Source organism: Aureobasidium pullulans (genome assembly GCF_000721785.1).
Source record: "Aureobasidium pullulans EXF-150 unplaced genomic scaffold scaffold_40, whole genome shotgun sequence".
Classification (NCBI taxonomy): Eukaryota; Fungi; Ascomycota; class Dothideomycetes; order Dothideales; family Saccotheciaceae; genus Aureobasidium; species Aureobasidium pullulans.
Window position 1 is genome coordinate 55,190 of NW_021941060.1, and position 22,225 is coordinate 77,414.

Consider the following 22,225-nt stretch of genomic DNA (forward strand, 5'->3'; position numbering starts at 1 on the left):
AGAAACAAGGCAAGGGTGAAAGAGGAACGCTTTTTGATTTTCTGATCGGCAAGAGTTCCGCTCCACCACATTTTGAGTTTCAACGGCTCCCGAGGTGGAGAGCGGGGAAGACAAACGAGCCCCGTCGGAGTTGTTTCATCTTCCTATGACAACCCCTCACCTTTTCTTATTTCTACAGCTTATGAACAGATAATCATCAATACCTTGCAAGCTCGTGCCATTGTGACAATGGACAGTCCGCCTTCTGGAGGCTCTGTCGGATCAGAAGGCGCTGATGGAAGACACAAAAAGAGGATTCGAGTATGGACCGCGGAGGACCGAGCAAAGCACCGAGTCCTCGAGAAAGAACGCCGCGAAGCTTTTAGCGACAACCTTTTGGCAAGTCATGACAAGAATCGGAGGCTGCCATCACTAATGTATGGCTACAGGCGCTTGCCAGAAGGCTGCCCACTCTTTCTGATGTCAAAGAGACCAAATTATCCAAGCATACCAGTAGAAGAAAGCCTGAAACACCACGAGACACAACAGAGACGACTCGACGAATTGCAAGCTGTCATAGAGAGTCTGGAAGCTGAAAGAGATGCGCTGGTTCTCGAAGTTCGCGAATGGAGACAATGTTTGGACCTGCTGGCCAACGCCCAAGAAGCAGCTGAACAGCCGAATACACAACTACGATTGGAAGAGAACGCTGTTCAATCGACAAACGATTACTTGGGTGAATTGGAGACCTTGACGGCTGAAGAGCTTGCTGAACTGCAGTCAGAAATCATTGAGGTTCCTGTAGCCATCCCGTCGTCAAGGGAGAGGTACACAATGCAGGTCGAAGACTGGCAGCAGTCCCTCGTCCCGTCGCAAGCTGCCATTCCTACCCCAAGCCTGGATGTTGGCTTCAGTAGTCTAAATATGGCTTTGTTGCCCGAGCCAGGGTTTACTCCTGCTCATTTCGTACCTGACTCAACTCTGCACCGTCACCCACGGTCAATGTCTCGGCATTCAGTCTCCATGTACCCTTACAAGTCAGTACCAGTGGAGAGAACGGCAAGCCCTAGCGTGTGGGACCCCATGATACAGGCGTTCAGCAATACAACTTTTTGCCCTCGTCAACCTACAGCCGATAATTAACTTACTCGACAAACCGATTTCTTGAGACTTCAACTTCAACACTGTAAGACATGAAAATGGTTGCATAATGGAGAGGTCTATCTTGTATATCGAGAATACTACGTAAGGCAGGAAATGGTTACGACCCTGGTTCCCAGACGACCTATACTTGCTCGAACCACTCCTCGATCTTGGCCTTGCTCTCCAACAATCCGCTGGTGAAGAGCTTGAGAGCGTCATCGAGTCTCTGAGATGTTACTGGATCGGCTTTGATGGCTTTCTGCAACTCTTCACCGTCATTGGCGAGGTAGTTAATATCGGTACATGCAATCTTTGCATCGATCTCAGCTGCAGCAAGAGGGTCCACCTTGGACACTTCGGCAAGACGCGCGGGTGTCTTGTAGCCAGCGTATGCATTCGAAGGCTTGGGCCTCCCTTCACCAGGCTGCTTGGATCCATCGTAGGTAAGCTTGGACAATTCATCCAAGACTTGGGGAGAAATGGTAGCACTGTGGCAACCATGCTCTCCTGCAGCCATGGCTTCCTTTGCTGTGATGAAGCTAGCTTGCTTGAGCAGAGGCTGGTCTTTGCCCGTCTCCTTGTACAGACGTGCGTATGTTTCGAGGATCTGCAGGGTACGAGCAGACATGGTGTGCTGGGTAGCAGGGTCTTCGACATTCGGCCACAGCTTCAGGTCGTCATGGGCCTTGACCTCGTTGAAGTAGGGGCTGATGTACAAGCAACCAGCTTGACTACAAGCGATAGGTTGAGAGAGACCAAACAGAGCAGTACCGGGAGTAGCAATACCTTCCTTCTCCAATGTCGGACATGCGTTGAGTGCTGGACCAGTGGAGGGGATCTTGATGCAGTATCTGAACTGAGAAATACCAACGCGTTCGAACTCTTTGGCATACGCACGAGCCGAGTCAAGAACGGCTTGCGTGTCGTAGGCCTCGTTGGGATAGACCTGCAGCAGAGTTCGACCTTTGATGTTGCCGATATTGTCTTTGCGCATGTTGACAGCCTGACAATGTCAGCCGGATTCTTGAGACCCACGATATCTTGACTCACGATGCGAGTATATGCCGCCTTCCAGCCTTGGTTCTTGAGCTCTTTGCAAACTTCCAGCACCATCCTCTCGTTCTCGGGGTGGTACATCTGTTGATTCTCGTGATGATCACCAAAAACACGAAGGCTAACCTTAAAATGTAGAGGCTAGGACAACACTGGTGCTAATGGAGCTAACTTGTTATTTCTAGAAGAATTCGGTATCGCTGATCAACCTTGGCTGATCGGAGTCATTAATTCCGCGCCGTCCCTTTTCGGTCTACTTAGTGTATGGGCTGCAGATCCCGTCAACAACTTCTTCGGACGTCGAGGAACTATTTTCATCACCGGACTCTTCGTGGTTTTCCCAGTTCTTGCTCAAGGGTTCACGCAAGACTGGGTGGATCTCATGATTTGCAGACTGTTCATGGGACTTGGTATGGGCATCAAGATCTCGACCATTCCCATGTACAGCGCTGAGGATCACCCGCAAACATTCGTGGTGGTATCGTGACCAGCTTCCAGCTCTGGGTAGCCTTTGGAATATTGTTGGGTTTCAGCACCAATCTGATCTTCATGGATGTTGGCCGATTGGCATGGTGTTTCCAACTTTCTGCAGCGTTTGTGCCAGCAATGCCTCTGCTCGTTCTCATCTGGCTCTGTCCGGAAAGTCCTCGTTGGCTTATGAAGAAAGGAAGGTATCAGCAAGCCTTCAAAGCATTTTGCCGTATCAGAAACACGGAGCTCATCTCAGCTCGCGAATTGTTCTACGCCCACTGTCAGTTGATGGCAGAATCCGAAGACTTCAAGGGAAAGTCGCTGTCGAAAAGAGTGATGGAGCCGTTCACTGTTCCTAGGATCCGCCGAGCCACGGTTTCGTCTTCGGTCATTGTGATTGCTCAGCAATTCTCGGGTATCAACATCATGGCGTTCTATTCGTCGACTATCTTCTCCGAGGCTGATCTTCCAGTCAGGCAGTCTCCCCTAGCGCCCTTTGGGTTCGAAAGTTACTCTGCTTGTCGTCTGCGGTCTCATCTCCGGAACAGCTAGTCGTCCGAAGTTTTGCGATATGCTCTAAATCTGGTCCACAGCTTTCTACTAACTCTCCTTTTTATCAGCTCCTTTCTTGCACTGAACAAGCTGGATTACGCTACCAGGTTGCATGGGTTGTCTGTTCGACGCAGGAACCCGAGTCTTGCATAGGTAGGATATATGAGCAGGTGCCAAGCTAAGCAAGCCACCTGCAGCAAGCACGTCACAACCCTAACACCACTCGCGCTGCAGATGCAACTTAAGCACCCCAGAACACATCGACTTTTGACAAGCCTTGAGTTTAAAGTTTTTCTAAGGTACTTCTGCATCTCAACCAAACTCACGCGCATTCTGACGACAAAACCGCATGCATACTTGGGACCTAACGTGTAAGCAGTTGACCCGCGACCGCCCAGTCTATCTCTATACCTGAACCATGCATCACATGCTGGGTCGAGTGTGACAGTGTCAATAATTGCTACAGTAGCTACTCAAATTCATCAACACTGCAATCCTGAGAATCAGTAGTCCGACACAGATCATGAGATGAACGGTATGTTCGCAACGCGAATATTGAGACCCAGATATGCACCATGCTGCAAGGTCCAAGTTTGTGTGTCGGCGCTTCTCGGGTCCTGCATCGTGCAGTTCCCAGCCCCTGCCATACTTGGGGGACGAGGCATATTCACAGCCAGATTGATTCCCCCACGGGACGATCCTGGGATAGCTGCATACAAGCCTTCGAGATGCAGACGATCAAGTCTTTGCATATGCATTCGTGCTCGTACGTGCCAATCATCGTCGAGCCGCGGACCAGGTATGACAATGGAGCCACAGTAATCACAGACCATGTTTCCACCACGCCATCAACTTTGCACCACTCATCCGAAACAAACTCGTGTCTGTCAACGCAGCTTCTTGATACCTGATTATCGTACATACTCTTGGATTGCTGCGTCTACGATCTGACTAGAACATCTCTATGCCCTAGCTGTGGATGTGTAGCAGTTTATACTGTGCGTTGCGCGTTTCTAGACCCATGAACAAACGGCTAAGAGGCTGCCTGGAGTATCTCCTGCTTTCTGCCCCTCGATCTGCTTTGGCAACTGCATTGAAACTCAGCTCAACGCGACTTCACGTCAGCTCCGCAGTAGCACGTTGCGCCTTTTGTTGGCTGAGAAAACCGTTTTCGCTCTCTCCGTCTTCTTGCTTGACGCGAATATGCAGGCTCGTGGAAACGGTCTACTATGAGATAGGGATTTGAGCGAAAGGTATATAATGTGGATGTCTGCCTCGACGTACTGCACTCATCAACCGTAACACCATCATTTCATCACGATCGTTACTCAACAGCAGCCATGGGATCTTTCAAAATCTTTTCTGTCATTCTTTTCTCCATCGTGCTCATAGCTGAGGCTTCAGCTTCCCCTTCACTCATTGGAAGAGCCGGCAACGGATGCTCCGCAAGCAACATTGAAACCTTTCGCCATACAGTCAAGCACAAAGAATACTTCTGTAACTGGTGGCTGTCAGCGTAAGACACCAAACATCCCTTGCAGGGACATGTCTGACTTGGATATAGAACTCGCTCCAGATCTCCCTTCATTGAGTTGTTGCCTTCTGAGGTCACCGCAGTTTGCTATTGCATCGGCACCCATGCCACGAACAATAAGAGATCTGTGCCCGCTATCGATGGTTTGAGTCTACTCGCAAAGAGAAGTGCCCGCTCCGATTGTAGAGCCGAACTCTCGAGCGAGTTCACCGAAGCTCGGAACTTCTGTTCCTTCTACACGAGAGTGTCAGTAGTATATTTTGTGCCTTGTTTACAAAGCTGACCATAAGATTAGCCCTAGAGCTTCGTCTCCTTTTGAGAAGTTTTCTGTAGCCGATCTGCTGGGACTTTGCGACTGTATCCAAGGAAAGTCTGTGACTACGAGTTTGTCTAGCACCTCCTCGAAGACCTCTTCGCGCTCTTCCTCCAGGTCGTCTTCGCGCTCCTCATCCACGTCACTTTCCACGAGCACCTCGTCTGGCTCTCTCAAGGTTACAACTTCCTCAGAGACAACCTCATCCGCCTCAGACCCTTCGACTAACCGATCTTCTTCCACGTCCGCTATGACCACTGGAACCAACAATACCAGTACGACCTCGACGGCCTCGTTGTCTGTCAGCAGCGTCTCAAGTGTTTCTGTCAACAGCAGTACTGTAATCAGCAGCGGTGTATCGAGCGCATTCTATTCTAGTATTACCAGTGGAACGTCATCCAACAACACTAGAAGTGGCACTGTTGCCAATTCATTCCCAACAGCCACCGCAAACAGCACCACCATTCTCACTTCGAGTAGCGTTCTCGCCAACGGCACCTTATCTACAACTGGTGTGCCCAGTACAACTTACAGTAACGGAACCAGTGGGGTCTTGATCGGTCCTACTTCGACTCTGCCGACGCATAGCTCCTTCTCGACCTATTCTCCGGTGAACACCACCAGCAGTGCTTCCTTTAACACAACAAATCCGGCAGGTACGCAAGCTTCTAATGGTCTCTCCTCAAGCATTGCCTCTAGCGGAGCACCATATGGTAATGGTACAAGCAGCACTGCTTCAGCTGGCCCCACTGTCCCTATGGGTACAGGAATTTCATCCAGCTCGGTCGTCCTCGTCAATAGCACAACCAGTGGCGTGTTGCCCTCGTCAGTGATTACTGGTCCTATGGGGACAGGTCCGTCAAGCGGTATTTCCTCATCTACCACAAGTGGTGCTCCTTACGGCAACGGTACAACCACTACGCGCCCTGTTGGTCCCACCGGAGTCGCCCCGACTGGTATCTCCACCGCTAAGCCCGTTAACAGCACTACCATCGTTGGTACAAGCCCTGATAATTCCACCACAACTGCAGCGTCGAGCGGTTTCTCTTCGAGCGCCATCACAAGCGGAGGTCCATACGGTAATGGCACAAGCAGCACTAGGCCCTTCAATCCCACTGCACCTTCTATAACCGTCGTGTCCTCTTTGACTTCTATCACGACCAACAGCAGCTCGAACATCGCCACAGCAACTTCAAGTGGGTTTTCGTCAGGCATCTCTCCAAGCGGAGCTCCTTATGGCAATGTAACCAGCAGCACTACCTTAATCGGTCCCACGACGCCTGCATCTACCAGCGTATTGTCTTCGTCTCAGATCCTTACCAACAGCAGTACCAGCGCGATCTCAGCTTCAGAAAGTAGCGGACCGTCAAGCGGTTTCTCGTCAAGTGCTTCGACAGGCGGAGCACCTTACGGCAACGCAACCATTACTTCCTTGTCTTTGGATCCCACAGCGTCTGTTCCTGCTTTCAATTCCTCGACTTCTTCCATCTTGTCTTCATCGATCACCGCGTCGAATGGATCAAGTACCGCCTTCCCAAGCATCACAGTGCCTAGTGGTCCTGTCATTCCAATCACGACAGGAGCCGTGAATGGCACTTTGTCAAGCAGTAGCAGCAGCTCGCTATTCATCAATGGTACTACTTCGTCAGATGGATTCTCGACTGCCACCACATCTGGTGTCTCATCCTCTGTCACCACCACCTCTTCAGCTGCAACGGAGACCTCGATGAACACAACTAGCACTGGGATTTCCACCGCGACTGCTTCAAGCAGCATATCTACGGATCTTGGCTCGACAACTTCTTCCCATGCCTCATCCGCCATTTCTAGTACGACACTGAGTGAACCTAGCAGTGTACCCACCTCGACTCAAGACGCCATTCGCAGCGGCTCCCGTGTCTTCATTGGACCTCTGAGCCCTGCCTTTAAGAACCGGGCGCTGGAGTCCAGACAAGACGGAAAGAATGAATACGCAACCGTGTACACTGGCCGCAGACAACCTCCAGCATTAGGCTACACCTTCAACGAGACCTCCGGACATCTCTATCTGGGCAGCAGTAACAACATTCTTAGCTACGAGATCACCGGTTTCCGTTCAGATTCAGTGCAGCTGGCTACTCTGACTCAGGATTACCTGGAGAGCTATCCAACGTCCTGGAGCCCGCTTCAATGCTCAGTCACGGATTCCACGGGTGCGCTTACCTGTACTGCTGTCTCTAGATCTACGAGATATCGTCCGAGCGTGACTTATTCTGTATTCGTCGCTGTTCCAAGATCAGGTCAAGCTGCTGCTGATGTCTATCTTTATGCTGCGAACAGGATTGATGGTCGACCATTGGGTGCAACTCAGGTGCCATTATTCCTGTCAATGGACGGTGAGGGCTGGCCATCGAAGAAGTAGCCAAAGCATATGGGAGTACAACCAGCAGGAGGTCCACCAACGAAGTATGAGAGCAATGGCTCCGACTCAGAGATGGCAAAGTGCAATCGAAATTACAATCCCGAGTCAAGCTGCTTGTGCTTGTAAATTGTAATCAGGACTCGACATTTGTTTTCTAGTACCTGAACTTGCTTCCAGAGTGAACATTTGTCTTATTTAGTGTCGATTCGCAATATAAAGATGTCTTCTCAACCAGATGATGGCTTCCATGGTCTTCGCAGCCTTGTATCTTTTAGCTCCGGACAGCGTCCAGCACACAGCCTTTAATACCAATCACCTGTTCACAAGCACCAATTGAGTCTGTATAGCGATTTCGAATTGGGAGTCGTAACAAACAGTTCGGTAGCTCAGTAGTAAGGTTTGATACCTGCTTCTCAAGTTCTGTGACGGCGGACGCGATTATGCCAGGGTCATTGTGCCAGCCAGAACAAACCAAGACAATCAACAGACTTGACACTGAGAACTAGTCGTAAAGCAGTGATCAAAGATATGCATTGGCAAACACCCTCAAGTCTGACTAGCTCGTCGAGGCACACCAATGGATGGAGGACAACAAAGTTCAAAGCGAAATTGTGGTTCTGACCTGATACTTTCGTACGATTGCAACAGGATGCTTAGCGAAAAGTCAGCGAGGATGTTTGGCTGTCGAAGGATTGCGACTGCAGACCTCATGTGGCAATAGCAATAGCATATATCCAGCCGGGGTTCTGGCCGTTCAAGTATTGCGACAACGCTATTACAGATAACGGCAATACCTGCCTGCAATGGATAATGTCCTGCATGGCGTAACCGTACGTCACTGGCTGATCGCGCGGTCATGCCGACAGCTGACTTGTCCTGCAAAAAATGCACGTCACGTCGGACTTTCTTGGGGTTCTTCAATCGAGACATGGATAAACATCGTCTCATGTTATGAATCAAAGCTCAAAGGTTTTGAGCACTGGCGCAAGGCTGTCGATAGCTTTTGATGCGGAGCCTCAACATCGCGGAGGAAGAAGATAGCAGTCACCTGATTGGCTCATCGGCTCAGATTGCGCCGACAGATCCACCTTTAACCCCATAGATCTTGCCAAGGATGGTGAAAAGTTTACGATCAACCAGAGATGGTAGAGATCAGCTATCGACCACCACACTAGTGGCAGTAGCAAGGCGGGAACGCAGAAACCAGTCAATGACAGCAGTTCTGAAGGACGGGATGGCCTCCTTGAGCTCGCGTGTTCTTGGAAGCACTGGCCGGTTTCCTGGATCCTACTCTCACTAGTACATAATCATGGCGAAGTTTTCTACATGCGCTTTCCGCTTGCCGCCACACGCTGCAGAGCTTGGTGGAGATAAAGTGCTTGTGCAAGCCTGCTTTTGAAGTTTCGACCTTTGTTTTTGTTCAGATTCGCGCCTGCTGTCTTCGGCGTCGCCCTTGCCTACAGACAAGCTTATCTTATCGGGGTGAAGAACGCAAAAACAAACACCATCAAGGTCCTTTCTTTCACCAATTCGACACAACACAATATACTGAGACCATCATGATGGACTCCTTCTCGCGCTCGAAGGGACCAGAGTCGGTTCACGATCACGATGAGAAGAGTTTGCGACACATGTCTACAACTCAGGCCGAAGCAGAAGTAGGCCAGGCCACCTTTCCCGTCGCGCCTGAAGCTGGACTTTCCATGGGCAATGTTTTCAAAGGCAACGCTGCGCATTCACTTACAACTTTCGAGAAAAAGGCGGCCTTGATCAATGCTGAGCTCGACAAATTTGGCATGGGCAGATACCAATGGTGCATTTGGTTCTTGTGCGGTTTCGGCTACTTCTTGGATCTGGCTTGGTCGCAAGGCGTTGGTCTTGTCGCCTCGGCCATCTATCAGGAGATGGGTGTGCCCGATGCTAGACAGGGAGATATATACTCTTGCGCCAATGCTGGTCTGGCCATTGGAGCTTTCACTTTCGGTATCTTGGTTGATGTTATTGGTCGTCGCTGGGCTTTCAATCTCACCTGTCTGATCACTTCTGTATTTGGTCTTTTACTGGTATGTCTCATTTTCTGCCTTCATTCAATTCAGATTACCGCAGAAACTCACAATCGGATAGGCTGCCCCAAAGAACAACTATGGCGCAATCTGCGCCATCTACTTCCTTGCTTCTCTCGGTCTCGGCGGAAACATTCCCATCGATGCCACTATCGCTCTTGAGTTTCTGCCTCAGAATCGCCGCTTTTTGGTCGCTCTTCTTTCGCTCTGGCAGCCTATTGGTGTCGTAATCGCGTCAGTCATCGCGTATGGCACTGCAGCGAGACCCAAATGGCGTTGTGATATCGATCTACCCGCCTGCAGTACCGGCCAAAGACCCTGCTGCACCGTGTCCAGCAACATGGGCTGGAGATACACGCTCATCATCCTTGGAGGTATGACTTTGGTCGTCTTCTTCTTGCGCTACTTTGTCTTTACCTTCCGCGAATCGCCCAAGTTTCTGGTCAGCAGAGGCAGAGAGGCAGAGGCTATCGAAGTTTTGCACAAGATTGCCAAATTCAACAAGGCCCCTCCACCGGTTTTGACTGTTGCTCATCTTGCCGCCGTTGATGCAATGGCGACAACTTCGCACGACGAGCTCGCAGCCTCCGGTCAACCCCTCAGCACAGCGCAGACTTTCAAGCGCGTCCTCCACAATACTGCGAACAGCTTCAAACATCTCAAAGCTCTCTTTACCAACAAGCTGCAGATGTTCATTTTCGTTCTTCTAGCAATCGCCTACATGGGTGATTACTGGTCTTTCAACCTGGCTGGCCAATTCTTGCCTCTGATTCTTCTCCGCAACGAAGTCACTACGTCTGGTTCTGTCACTACGACCTACGTCCATTACATTGCCATCTATACCCCTGGTATTCTCGGTGCCATCATTGCCATGCTGTCTGTTCAACTTCCTCTTGTTGGCAGAAAGTGGTCGCTGGTCTTTTCTGCCATCTGTCAAGGTCTTGCTATGGCCATGTATACCCAGGTCGCCACCACCGCTGGCTACGTTGGTCTCAATGCTTTCGAATATATTATGCAGACTGTAAGTCACTGAACAATAGTTTCGAACACGGCATCATGAACTGACCTTCCTGACAGTACTTCAACGCCGTTCTCTACGCTTCGGCTCCTGAGCTTTTCGACACGGCATACCGTGGCAGTGCCAGTGGTATGCTTTCTTGCCTAGGTCGTATCGCCGGTGTGGTTGCGCCTTTCGCCGGAGCAAGTCTGCTTGCAGATCAGAGTTCCGGCATTCTATGGCTCGGAGCTGGTGGTATCTGGATTTCTGCTCTCATGATGGTCTTCCTTCCTGTTGAGATGAGAGACAGACAGATGTTCTAGTCTTGCTGTTTTACTGAAACAGGTCTGGCCCGCATGTCTTACGATTCATGAAGAAATCAATGGGTATTTCACTTAAAATGCTGATTCATGATATCGGCATCAAAGGTGCTTATTTTTATGCTACAATCAAGTCATCCACGTCGTAATTTATGCCTGTACTGCTCTCGGCAGCCGCTCTCAACGTGCTCCACGCGTCTTGAGTCAATTGTGGGCTAACGACCTCAGCGTCAGACTCTGGACTAATCCACACCCTGTACTGCTCTTGAATCTGATGACCGATGACTTCTGTACCCTCAACAGTCTGCCATCCATGCTTCCTAGCCAGCTTGGTCTTCCTCGTGACTCTGGGTTTGAAACACATATCGAGGAAAATACCACGCTCCTCTACAGACGCGAGACAGTAATCCAAGATCTTGACGGCCATCTTTTCTGCTTCGGTGACAGGCGCGCTATCGGGAACGGTACCGACGATATAGTATGGTGATGCAAGAGAGCGTGCTTGCTCAACATGGCGAATGTGGACGATGTTGCAAGACTTCTCAGCTGAATCGGGAGTTGATAACATTGCAGTGGTATCAGCGATAAGATCCTGAACTTCCTGGTCATCACGATTGACCACATAGATGACTGGGCATTCGAGTTCGATGGCCAGTGTGTAAACCGCAGCGCGACTTGCACCTCCTGCTCCAACAATCATGGCAGGTTTGCCAATACCTTTGTCGCTAGCGGCAAGCAGACATCCCTTGATGCCCCTCCAGTCCGTATTCGTGCCTTGTAGTTTACCATCTGCAGTAATGTATACATTATTGCATGCTCCGAGCTTGACGGCCAAGGGGTCGAGTCCGTGTAAGAAAGACATCACGGTCTTCTTGTATGGCATGGTGACGACGGCGCCGGCAAAGTCTGGCGCCTTCATGATATCCATAGCTGCTTCGATCGTTACTGCTTCGGTTGCAACGAACGTCCATGGTTTATTGAGAGTTTGGCAAATGTAGTTGTGCATGATTGGTGCAATACTGTGGCCAACGCCAATGCCGATCAGATGCAGCTTTTTCGTGCCGGGTGTGGCGTCTTGCGTTTGAGCTTGGCTCATGGTGAGTTATATCGATATTGTTTGGCAGGGTGTGTTTCGCTGAAAGAGTGCTGTTCTGCCCACTGCGTGACCTTATAGTACTGAAGCTCTGCTCCGCAAGCGTAGGATCCCGGCCCGACATGCTGTATCGGCAAAAGGCTTTGCCGGTTCGGAAAGCATGCAATCGGCCGGAACGCACAGCGCCAATATTCTTCCCATGTTGTTGGAGTACGCGAGTTTCAAGCTACATATGGTTACGAGAAGGAATGTCATTAGAGATCCGTATAGTCGAAGTTGTCGAAGAAACCGAGCGACTGCATGAAGTTTTGATCGTTGTTCGCACTGATTCTCGTTAGCGAGTCTACTCTTAGACAACGTCTCTGGGGCTCTTTACCTCTCGTTCTCCTGCAGAAGAGCCAGATAGTCTCGCAACTGATCTGGGGTATTTCCAAGCAAGATATCATCTTGAGATATATCGGTATCATTACGCAAAGCCTGTGCAGGTACATCTACTTCAGTCGTATCCGGCTGTTCATGTGTGACAATATTCGAGGTTGAGATATGTCCACTCTGCCGCCCTGATGTGTTGTCCGTGTCAGCCGTGGGTATCAGGTGATTCAGCGACTCGCGATGGGGGACGCCGTCCGACAGGCCTTGTGTAACGAGCGTTGGCGGCAGACCGCTGTCGTCAAAACAAAGCGCATTGTTCCACCCCCAAAGACTTTTGTACTCGGTGATTGTATTACTAACGTTCGACTGCCTCGGTTCATTGGGCCAAAAATGGTGAGCTTCGAGCAAAGGAATCAGAACGCTGAGAGATGCGGGAAGAGATTTGACGCCAAACGTTTGACTCATGTGCACTACAACGGATCCCATGTCCTTCCTCAATCTCTGCTGGGTGTCGTTGTTGAGCACATAGGTCTGATCCCGGATTGACCTGGAAGTGCCAAGGAACGAAGCGGCAACTCGCAATGCTTTGAGGTGAAGCTGCGGTGGCAAGCAGTTTTTTGTTGTGTAACTGCTTGACGACTCGGCTATGTTGAGATGAGCAGGTGTGTTGATGCACCAAGCTTCAATGGACGCCGTAAGTACAACTTTGGATGTCTGCTCTCGCATGGCAGCATTCAGAATGCAAAGCAGTTTGACAAGGTAGTTGAATGTGCTGGATACACGACTGGGTGCTGCTAGCGTGCTGACACCTGACGACCTAGAGGACGGGAGTTTTCCGAATTTGTTGACGAAAGGCTCCCATTCATCTGAACCAGACTCATCGCAAGGTGAACTCGAGGGAAGATCGTCTGATGTCATCTGCGGCCTGGTGCCCATGGTGAAAGATAAAAGTGTGTCTACGACGAAGCATCCAGAAAGTGTGAGATGAAGTTGCTTTTGAAACGCAACCTTAGCTGAAAGATCCTGACCCTCGACTGCGGAGGAGAGAACAAAAGCTTGAGCCAGCGCGGACTTGGCAAGTACCAGGTTGCTGCGGCCGAGATGGAGAGTAGATTCGAGTAGCAATGCCTGGGCGTAATCAAGATAATCCTCATGCATCGGATCCTTAGAGAGAAAGTACTGGGAGATAGAGCGGAATTGGACGACCCTTGAAGATGAGATGCCGTAAGAATGTACTTCGCCGAGTGCTAGTACAGCCCACAAGCTTGAGAATTCACCACGACGCCGGTCATCGAGGCATTTCCGGGGGTCACAATGGTCCTGGTAAGTATATGCTATTCGGAAGAGAGCATGTCGCTCGAGAATTGGAAGCCATGAGTGCTCGACGGTCAGATAGATCTGAATTAGGTCATGCCAATCCGATGGGAGAGGCGACCAATCAGACAGTGAGTTTTCTCCATGCGTTTGGTGTCTCGAGATTGGTGTTTCCAATGAGTATGTTGAATCTAAAACCCCCACCACCGTTGGTGACATCAGTTGCTGTAATGATTCCGGGAGTGGTGGTGGTGATGCTGCTGACGGTGTTGTGCCTGGAAAACGGGTTGACTGTGGTAGAGGCCAAGCTTGAAGAGATGCCAGACTGAGATCAACATTCGCGTCTGTGTCTTCAGGGACTGCAGTCTGTAGCCTGGGACTATTGATGACTTCACCATCTAACAACGACTCAATAGCTGATGGTACACCACTGCTTCTCCAGTACTTCAAAAGGTCGTCTGCGTTGTCATTTCCGTTGCTGTCGACAGGAGTCTGGTTGATGACGACGGAGAGCTCAACAAGCAGCTTGTTGACTCCATCCTGACTACCAGCAATCTTCTTGAAGACCAGGCCCCATAATATCTCAATTGCTCTGACATATCCAGATTGAAGTCCACGTCGTTTGACAGCGGTACCGTAGGAACATTCAGAGTTCGATGCGATGCAGGTAGAACATGCCGGGCGGACGCTGTTGCACTTGTATTTCTTACTTCGGCATCGGTGACAGGCTTGCGTGACTCGCTGACGCTTCCGAGGAATGTCAACTGCAGCTTGCGACATGCTCAGGTAGTGGCACACGATACCAATGCATCAGCGAGAGTGTCCTCGCCATGCGCTGATGACTAGTTACCAGACAAGAGAGCTCACAGATTTGACGTGTGGCGAGATCGCCGAGGTGTGCAAGAGCGGCGAGACCCTCGAAGAGGGCGCCTGTGCTGTTCGATTAAGTCAGATAGCAGATCAGTACTAGATATTAGAGCTGTCCCTGCTTGAGATCGATGGAAAACTGCATCAACACGGACGAATGAGAAGCGTGGCGGCAGCCTCGGCGAGGAGGAGACTGCCCCAGACGCTCAGGGTTGCCACAGGGCCGAAGCCGAAGTTGACCCCTCACTTGGCGCGTTCGGCTTTGCTTTTTTCCGGGCTCGTCCTTCCTACTCGCCCGTCTCCAGCGCCGCAACTGCCTGATGAATTGGCTTCACGATCATCTTCCAGCAGTCAATGGTTGGATGTAGTAGCGCATTGGAAGACAATTGCCTCAAACACGCGTCCATTGCAGGCTGGTTATTCTGCGATATGCGCAACCAGTGACATGACCGGCAATCTGGCTTTGCCTGCACCTGCGAGCCCCAACAAGAGACGTCGTCTTGACACGACATCTTGCTCTCCCCCGTCCAGCGTTAGAGCTTCTACTCACGATTATACTGCCGACAACACACGAGAGACTCAAGGCCGTCATTCCAGTGCTTGCGACGACAACGAATCATTTGCCAATCGAATCACGCACAATTTCCAGCCTTTAACGGCAAGACTTACCTTTGGAAAAGATGCTTCTTTAGTCCTGGTTGGCACGAAAGGAAGCGGTCTTTCGTCTTTTGCAGTCATTGCCGCTACGGCTTTGCGCTTTCGTTTGGTCGACACTGAAAAATGGCTTGTCGAGCATTACGGTTTGCGAAGGTCTGAGTACATCAAGGAGCGGGGGTTAAATAATTATCGCAAAATCGCCTCCGAAACCCTGAAGGAGATACTCAAGAAGCATGGAACTGGGTGCGTGCTCGTCTGCGGCCCTGAGGCATTCGAACCGCAAAGTCAGTCGCTCATTCGCGCCTTCGCCCTCACGCATCCTGTGGTGATGATTAATCGCGACATAACGTTGATACGGCAACATCTTGGTCTTCCAAATAGTCGCGAGGTGTTTCAAATCCTTGGACAAAGCCAGCGACACTGCCGACAGATATCCAACCTCGAATTCTTCAACTTGCCGGAAAGCGAGGCAGCCAGTCCCCTCTCCACTGACCTCTCAAAGAGTCTCGGGCGACAGAATCAGACGCTCAACTCGCCTTCGCTCCTTCAGAATGTGAAGCAAGACTTTCTGGAATTCTTGAACTCGTTAACTGGGGGTGCTTCGATGCCTGCGTCTTCAATGTTCTCTCCATCTTCGCCATCGGAACGTGAGCACTCGACCCTTTTCAGTCTCCGCATAGAAGAAGTTGCTCGGGAAGGCTTCAGCTCTATTGACTTGGACTGCGGTACCGACGCAATTGAGCTGGTTGTTCGCTGCCGTCCACCGCAGTATACGCCAGTCGATTGGGACCGCATTAGTCGTTCTCTCCAGATGATTCGACGTCGGTCGAGAGCCTCTATCATCTATCACGTTGAGTGTGATCGTCCAAGTTTGGTCCGGGAACAGGGCGAGTACGCTGAACTGCTATCACACGGACTTCGTCTTCTCCCCGACTTTATCACCATCGATCTCCGCTGTAGTGAGCGTCAGATCGAAAACCTGACAAACTCGGTCGGTCGGACCAAAGTCATCGGCCACCGCTCATATCTGAAAGGAGAATCTCCATCTTGGAAAGATTTGGATCTCCAAAAGCAGTTTGATCGGGCCGTGACATTAGGTTGTCACGTTGTCCGCCTCGTTCGTGAGGCTGAGTCGGTCTCAGAAGACAGGAATTGTCTTCTCTTCCAGGCTATCATGGCGTCTCGATCCAAGGTACCACTCATAGCATACAACACTGGGATTCAGGCGAGGTCCTCCATGGTTCTCAGTCCCTGTATGACGCCCGTGCGACATCCAAACATACCGAATTCGGATCCAACCACATCTCTTCTTACTTCTCAACAGTTGATGAAAGCCAGGTTTGCGAGCTTCATCTACCAGCCTTTGCATTTCCACATATTCGGCGCAAGTGTCGACTATAGTTTGTCGCCATTGATGCATAACGCCGCCTTTGATGCTCTCGGCATGGGTCATACTTATTCTATCAGGCAGTCTCGAAGTCTGAGTGATTTTGCTTTGCTTGTGGATGAAACGTTTGGTGGCGCCAGTATCAGTCTTCCATTCAAGTCTGAGATACTATCGCTGCTCGACTCAATAAGTGAGCCGGCCAAAGCGATACAAGCTATCAATACCATCATGCCTATGAGGGCCATGCTGGATGAGGAAAGCGCCGACTCTTCTCAGTTGTCCACGTCATGCAGAAACCGTGCTGGTCCAATCTCTAGTTTGTACGGGGACAACACAGATTGGACCGCCCTCTACACGTGTATACATCGTTATCTGTCGCCTGCGAATACTGTCAGGCCCAGTTCCTCGGCTCTCATCATAGGTGCTGGTGGTATGGCTCGCGCATCAATCTATGCCCTGCTGCGAATGGGTGTGAAAAACATCATGATCTGGAATCGGACATACAGCAAGGCGATTCAGGTTGCGGATCACTTCACCGCCTTGTCTGGCAATTCTAACCACAAGCAGTCACATCATCAAAGCCCCTTGCATTCCCGCAGAGCACAAGAGTGTCTCGTTAGGGTAATCGAAACCCTCGATTCACCTTGGCCCGATGAGCTTGCACAGCCCACGATAGTAGTTTGCACGATACCGGCGCATCAAATAGGAGATGTTGCCCCTCCTGAATTCACGATTCCGCAACAGTGGTTCCATAGCAGGACAGGAGGTGTCATCGTCGAGGTCAGTAGAATAGTCACAATGCTCGAACACAACTGACAGAACACAAGCTCTCGTACAAATCATCGTGGACACCGCTACTACAGCAAGCACATGATAATGCCCACAAAGGCTGGATCTGCGTCGAGCCTCTTGAAGTTTTGATTGAACAAGGTCGTGCACAATTCGAGCTCTTCACCGGTTATCCCGCGCCTCAAAAGACAATGAGGAATAGCATCTTGGAGCAATATGTGGCTATGCATGTTGCCGAACATACTAATCCAAGGACCATACTCCCTTCTCCGCAGAATTAATGACGAGAAATGAGATGAACTTTTCAAAGCACAAGCGACAAGCGGGAGTATACTTGCTCCAGCTCGTTGAGCATTTATTGCTAGTCCCCCCTTTGGCAAGGCGATTGACTCCCAGCAAAATTCAGATACAATGTTTTAACGTTGCTCCATGTATACCTAATGAGTTCAAAGCATGCGTTTGGACGATCTCAGTCCTGATTCAGATTCAGCGCTTGCTCAAACTTCTTCCATGCCTCAATTCCACGCTGAGCATGGCTCTCAGGAATGCTCTGCTCTGACTCTGAGAGTGTCCTCGAGAATAGCTCCATGGACACATAACCTTGATACCCCAGACCCTCGATGATCGCTCTGGCAACTCTCTCTACAGGTAAATAGGCGTTTCTCTCGGTTTCGTAGATGAAGCAACGAGCATTGCGTGACCAAGACATGCGACTCGGCTGGCCGTCTACGTGATAGGGGTGTTTGTCGTCCAGAGGTGGGTCAATGCGTTCGGCATCCACGACTTGGATGTAGAAGACCTTGTTGACATCAATCGTCTTCACAAGTCTATCAAGCGATGCAGTCAAAGCTGCTTCTGCAGCTTCCACCATACCGGTGGGGGAAGCAGGATCTGCCCAAACGCGGCCAGCGATGTTGAATGTGTCCAAACACATACCAAAGTTTGGACGGTCAACTTTTTGCACGATATCCCAAGCTGCCTCCCAAGTGTCGACAGATGTCCCCCAACAGAGGTTTTCGTACGCGAATCGGATTGGTCGTGTGCGTTTCGAGCCCAAGTCGGCGACTTCTACCATATCCGCTACTATCGTGGCCATATCTCCTGTGAGTTGATCTTTGGGCAAGAAGTTGCTTGGGATCTGGATGATATCCGTGCCTAAGATGTCCACGATATCGAACCAGACGTGCAGCTTTTCAATCAGGCGGTCGTGCTGTTGGCGATCTTTCAGTCCTTCGTAGAACAAGAATGGCTGCAGTCCGATGATGGTCAGACTGTTTCCGTCGCAGATTCTTCTGGCTTTCGTTGCAGCTGCCATCAGCTGGGATCGAGTAGGTGGTCCTGACTGATCGGTAGAAGGGGGCAAGTCCTTCACGAGGTATTCTAGGTCCTCGTAGAAGATCTCGATGCCTTTGAAACCAGATGTGGACGCCGCTTTGAGTTTCTTCTCGAAGTCATGTACCCAGGCGCGTCCGAGGCTCATGGATGCTATTGCTGGCTGGTACTTTATTGTCGAGGCCATGGCTGATGGAGAGTTACAAGGTAGTTAGGATGATATACCTCGCCAGCTCTTGAGAGACAATAGTTGGGAGATTTGCAGAAACTTTCGTGATACGCAAACCGCGACTACCAAGTGATTGAGTGATGCCCTGGTTGTCGGAGTGTCTAGCGGTGATGAGGGGCTCGGATAAAGACAGTGCCGGAATGGAAAGTGCGGGGGACTGCACCATGACCGTCTTCCCCCACCTTCTGTATAGCAGATGGCACAATTCTGCAAGATACGACATGGGCTTTGGACATATGTGATGACCCGGTTAACAATGGTTTCAGACCACATGGTACTTTCACATCTTGTTAACGTGTCTAGCTACTCAGATCTCAACATTTTGACCATCCATCCACGCCTTTATCTGCTTGTACAGTATATCGTGCTTCTCGCCATTGATGGTCGAGCCAGCTTCTCCGCGATGACCAGGCAAGTCTCTAATCACCTTGACTCCCATAGTTCTTTCCTGACAGTATGCAAGATACCTGTAACCAATCGGGTACTCCTTGGCTGCATCTGCATCGATCTTGGGAACCCTGTTTGGGTCGACAGGAATCAACTTGTCCTTCTCGTAGAAATGACGGACAAAGTTTGCTGCCCAGTCGCCCTTCTCATTCTTTGACCAGAAAAAGACGAAGCGGCAGTCCGACTCGGCATCGGCTTCTATGCCGTCTTCGAACTCGAAGCGCTGGGTGATCGTGGCCTTCATCTTGGTCACAGCTCGAGTGGCCTCGATGTTGATGTCGGTTGTCGTACCATGGATTCGGTGCATGATGAACACACCTTTGTCCATTCCTGCTTGACTCGCCTTGATGAAGTCCTCGAAGTGTGTGCGACCAGTCCATGATGTGTAGATATACGCATCGGGGTGGAAAATGGACTTCAGATTCTCCCACTCGCAAGAATCTCTGTTGTAGAGAGCTACAGTCAGCAAAACTTTTGCTCCTTTTCTGCTGAGCGATGATGGAAGAATACGTACCTGTAGCATGGCCATCCCTCTGCCAATTCTCGCAGCTTGTATCGTTCCAGAACTAGATTGTCTGGCCCATTGTTTCGGAAGGCCGAGTCAGGTCGTGAGTTCTCCGGCAGGGTATGTAGATCGACCATGATTGTTGCAAGATGAAGGTTATCTTTGACGAATGCGCCTGTGTCGCGGGCCTTGATATGGGGAAAGGGTTCAAAGCTCGACTAGACAAGCGAGTCACATCATACGAGATCCGGCTTATTCTATCACTCAGTCATCTGATTCCCAGCAATTGAATCATGGCCAAAGACTCACCCGGATATTGGATTAGAGTTGGGTAGAACCGTGGCGTCGGAGACAGGGGAGACAGCCGGCAGAGATATTTTCCGGAACCGAGGACTCGAAGCGGGGAGTCGAGGTCTTGCAGCCTTGGGATCTTAGCCTCTTAGCTCGTGTTGGTGGCGGCGCTGCAGCTGACCTCGTCTCATTCAAGTATGGTCCCACTAGCCGCCATCGTCGCCGATTCTGAACGCGAGGCTTCAATTTCGTAGGTGTGGGGATGAAGATACCATATATCCTGTGGCATGCAAAGTGAGCTTCGCCAACCCATATACCTCACAAAAATCGTCACTCGAATATCGCTTGCCTGTCAAGTGTTGGGAGTACATAAGATGTTCACGAAGTCGAGTCTTCGAAGCGGAGGGCCCTAAACATGACTGTTCTTTGTTCTGAAACTTTTGATGGGATTCTTAGATTGATGGTGGTGTATGAGAGGCTGAAAGATACCGTACTACTGCGTCTGTCCAGTTTCTTTGGCAACGACAGCTTTCTCCTCTTGCCTCAACTTTTGTGTTTGGTGGCTTAGAAAAAGTATTGATCCAAGAAATGACGAGTTGTCTCGTCTGTTTTGATGTACTTTGGACCTTCCAGAGCATCTCCAGAGATGAAGTCATCAAGTGTCCTCTTTCGATATCCCTCGACTTCCCATATGTCCTGACCCACGTTGTGGGTTCCATCGCCCATTTTCTTGCGAACTAGAGCGTCGAGTCTGTCGGCTTTGGCCAGGTCTGTAGCATTCTGCACACTATCGAATGCCACTCGTGGCGGCACACCAGCTTTCTTATGCAGGGCACTTTCGATATCCCCAGTGGTCGGATGCAGTTCATTCAACCCAATGGTACGGCCAGCTAGTGAAGAGGCACTGCATAGGGAAAACAGAGAGGCGTAACCTGCGGCGACGTAGTCGCGAGAACTGAATATGATGAGTAAGGCTCGAATTGTTGAGCTGAAGACTCGGGAGTGATATGACGTACCACAACCACACTGGATTCTCTCTGCTTTTACCAGTATGCAGGATACGATTGTTCACAATGTCGATACCCATGTAGCTGACAACGTTAACTCAGATGAAAGGAAGAAGGCGTTCCCATCCTCGGGGATCTGCTTACGGGGAGTCCAACGCGAACGATGTGAAATTTCCGATCAGGATAGTGACGAATGGCACTCCGGCATTCTTCAGCGTCACTTCCAACTGCTCTTTCTCACGAGGAACAGTCACGGTCTTCCTTTCCTCGGGCGTATATGGCAGAGCCAAATCGGATGGAGCAAAAAGTCTGATGCTCGCGTTGCGCATATATGGCACAAGCCTTGTCTGGTCGCTCAAGCCCTCATGCCCGATGAACGAACTGGATGAAAGATTAGAGTAGATCTCGTGTAGAACGATCGGTCTCAAATTTACAGAAGGATGTCAACGCCATGTAGTGCGGATGTGATAGACTCCTCCCTATCCCATGAGTAACGCGCTACCTCGACGTTGTCTGGGAGACTAGCAATGCTGGAGGCATCACGTGCAAGGACACGTAAAGGGGTTGTAAAGGCTTGAGTAGCAAGCGACTTGACGATTGCCTGAGCAGCCCATCCATTGTGGCCAATGATAGCGATTGTGTCGGAAGGTGACATAGTCGTGAAGTAGAAGAAGGAAAGCTTGCTAATGTTAGGCGAAGCACGATGGAACCTGCGTTGCTGTATTGGATGGAAGTGTAAGCGGGCTTGCAAGGTTGCAGCTCAGAGTACTTATCAAGACAGCCGTACTAGCTATTGGATCATCTCTATCTGTCAATTGATTATTCACAAGCGGAATGCAATTGCTCATCAAGACTGGAAGCTTATTTATTTACTAAGCAATGCGGAACCCTACCGAGATGACGTAGATCTACTAAGCCAGACTTCGCGAAAAACTTCAAGTAACTGTAATGATATGAAGCTCTCGATGTTTGATGCCGCAAAGGAGGAATTCGTATTCAACGATCGACTGGTAGCTGCTTGGATAAATCTAGGGGATGAGGAGCCGGACAAGGTCATAGCCGGGGTACAGATATAGAACAAGATGCAAGGCCGACGACAACAGCAGGAT

At 50.3% G+C, this 22,225-nt stretch overlaps 12 protein-coding genes across 12 annotated transcripts; 6 read left to right on the plus strand and 6 right to left on the minus strand.

Moving 5' to 3' along the window:
- Window positions 1-205: 205 nt before the first annotated feature.
- On the plus strand, window positions 206-892 carry M438DRAFT_409943 (uncharacterized protein; the record flags this gene model as incomplete). The annotated part of the gene is made up of 2 exons (XM_029910052.1): window positions 206-378; window positions 429-892. Coding segments are annotated over exons 1-2 (567 nt in total), but the record flags the coding sequence as incomplete, so codon positions are not given.
- A 304-nt stretch (window positions 893-1,196) lies between these two features.
- On the minus strand, window positions 1,197-2,259 carry M438DRAFT_400930 (aldolase; the record flags this gene model as incomplete). Its single annotated transcript, XM_029909495.1, has 2 exons — window positions 1,197-2,125; window positions 2,173-2,259. The coding sequence occupies 2 exons, from the start codon at window positions 2,257-2,259 to the stop codon at window positions 1,265-1,267; spliced, it is 948 nt and encodes a 315-aa protein (XP_029755024.1). The 3' UTR covers window positions 1,197-1,264.
- Window positions 2,260-2,320: 61 nt separating this feature from the next.
- Window positions 2,321-2,662, plus strand: M438DRAFT_284942 (uncharacterized protein; the record flags this gene model as incomplete). Its single annotated transcript, XM_029901491.1, has 1 exon — window positions 2,321-2,662. A coding segment is annotated over one exon (342 nt), but the record flags the coding sequence as incomplete, so codon positions are not given.
- Window positions 2,663-2,691: 29 nt separating this feature from the next.
- Window positions 2,692-2,970, plus strand: M438DRAFT_252671 (uncharacterized protein; the record flags this gene model as incomplete). Its single annotated transcript, XM_029899664.1, has 1 exon — window positions 2,692-2,970. A coding segment is annotated over one exon (279 nt), but the record flags the coding sequence as incomplete, so codon positions are not given.
- Window positions 2,971-4,538: 1,568 nt separating this feature from the next.
- Window positions 4,539-7,446, plus strand: M438DRAFT_360162 (uncharacterized protein; the record flags this gene model as incomplete). Its single annotated transcript, XM_029907409.1, has 3 exons — window positions 4,539-4,714; window positions 4,763-4,978; window positions 5,028-7,446. The coding sequence occupies 3 exons, from the start codon at window positions 4,539-4,541 to the stop codon at window positions 7,444-7,446; spliced, it is 2,811 nt and encodes a 936-aa protein (XP_029755027.1).
- Window positions 7,447-9,077: 1,631 nt separating this feature from the next.
- Window positions 9,078-10,829, plus strand: M438DRAFT_378610 (MFS general substrate transporter; the record flags this gene model as incomplete). The annotated part of the gene is made up of 3 exons (XM_029908833.1): window positions 9,078-9,509; window positions 9,571-10,530; window positions 10,587-10,829. The coding sequence occupies 3 exons, from the start codon at window positions 9,078-9,080 to the stop codon at window positions 10,827-10,829; spliced, it is 1,635 nt and encodes a 544-aa protein (XP_029755028.1).
- Window positions 10,830-10,944: 115 nt separating this feature from the next.
- On the minus strand, window positions 10,945-11,922 carry M438DRAFT_284926 (shikimate; the record flags this gene model as incomplete). Its single annotated transcript, XM_029901489.1, has 1 exon — window positions 10,945-11,922. The coding sequence occupies one exon, from the start codon at window positions 11,920-11,922 to the stop codon at window positions 10,945-10,947; it is 978 nt and encodes a 325-aa protein (XP_029755029.1).
- Window positions 11,923-12,173: 251 nt separating this feature from the next.
- Window positions 12,174-14,385, minus strand: M438DRAFT_378612 (uncharacterized protein; the record flags this gene model as incomplete). Its single annotated transcript, XM_029908834.1, has 2 exons — window positions 12,174-12,243; window positions 12,296-14,385. The coding sequence occupies 2 exons, from the start codon at window positions 14,383-14,385 to the stop codon at window positions 12,174-12,176; spliced, it is 2,160 nt and encodes a 719-aa protein (XP_029755030.1).
- Window positions 14,386-15,142: 757 nt separating this feature from the next.
- M438DRAFT_248434 (uncharacterized protein) lies at window positions 15,143-17,523 on the plus strand (the record flags this gene model as incomplete). Its single annotated transcript, XM_029899617.1, has 2 exons — window positions 15,143-17,296; window positions 17,344-17,523. Coding segments are annotated over 2 exons (2,334 nt in total), but the record flags the coding sequence as incomplete, so codon positions are not given.
- A 251-nt stretch (window positions 17,524-17,774) lies between these two features.
- Window positions 17,775-18,824, minus strand: M438DRAFT_378614 (xylose isomerase-like protein; the record flags this gene model as incomplete). Its single annotated transcript, XM_029908835.1, has 1 exon — window positions 17,775-18,824. One exon carries the CDS (start codon window positions 18,822-18,824, stop codon window positions 17,775-17,777), a length of 1,050 nt encoding a protein of 349 aa, XP_029755032.1.
- Window positions 18,825-19,173: 349 nt separating this feature from the next.
- M438DRAFT_307289 (uncharacterized protein) lies at window positions 19,174-20,068 on the minus strand (the record flags this gene model as incomplete). The annotated part of the gene is made up of 2 exons (XM_029902293.1): window positions 19,828-20,068; window positions 19,174-19,756 (listed from the first exon to the last, which is right to left on the minus strand). The coding sequence occupies exons 1-2, from the start codon at window positions 19,953-19,955 to the stop codon at window positions 19,174-19,176; spliced, it is 711 nt and encodes a 236-aa protein (XP_029755033.1). The 5' UTR covers window positions 19,956-20,068.
- Window positions 20,069-20,673: 605 nt separating this feature from the next.
- On the minus strand, window positions 20,674-21,771 carry M438DRAFT_378616 (uncharacterized protein; the record flags this gene model as incomplete). Its single annotated transcript, XM_029908836.1, has 4 exons — window positions 20,674-21,064; window positions 21,126-21,200; window positions 21,261-21,497; window positions 21,551-21,771. 4 exons carry the CDS (start codon window positions 21,769-21,771, stop codon window positions 20,674-20,676), a joined length of 924 nt encoding a protein of 307 aa, XP_029755034.1.
- Window positions 21,772-22,225: the final 454 nt, after the last annotated feature.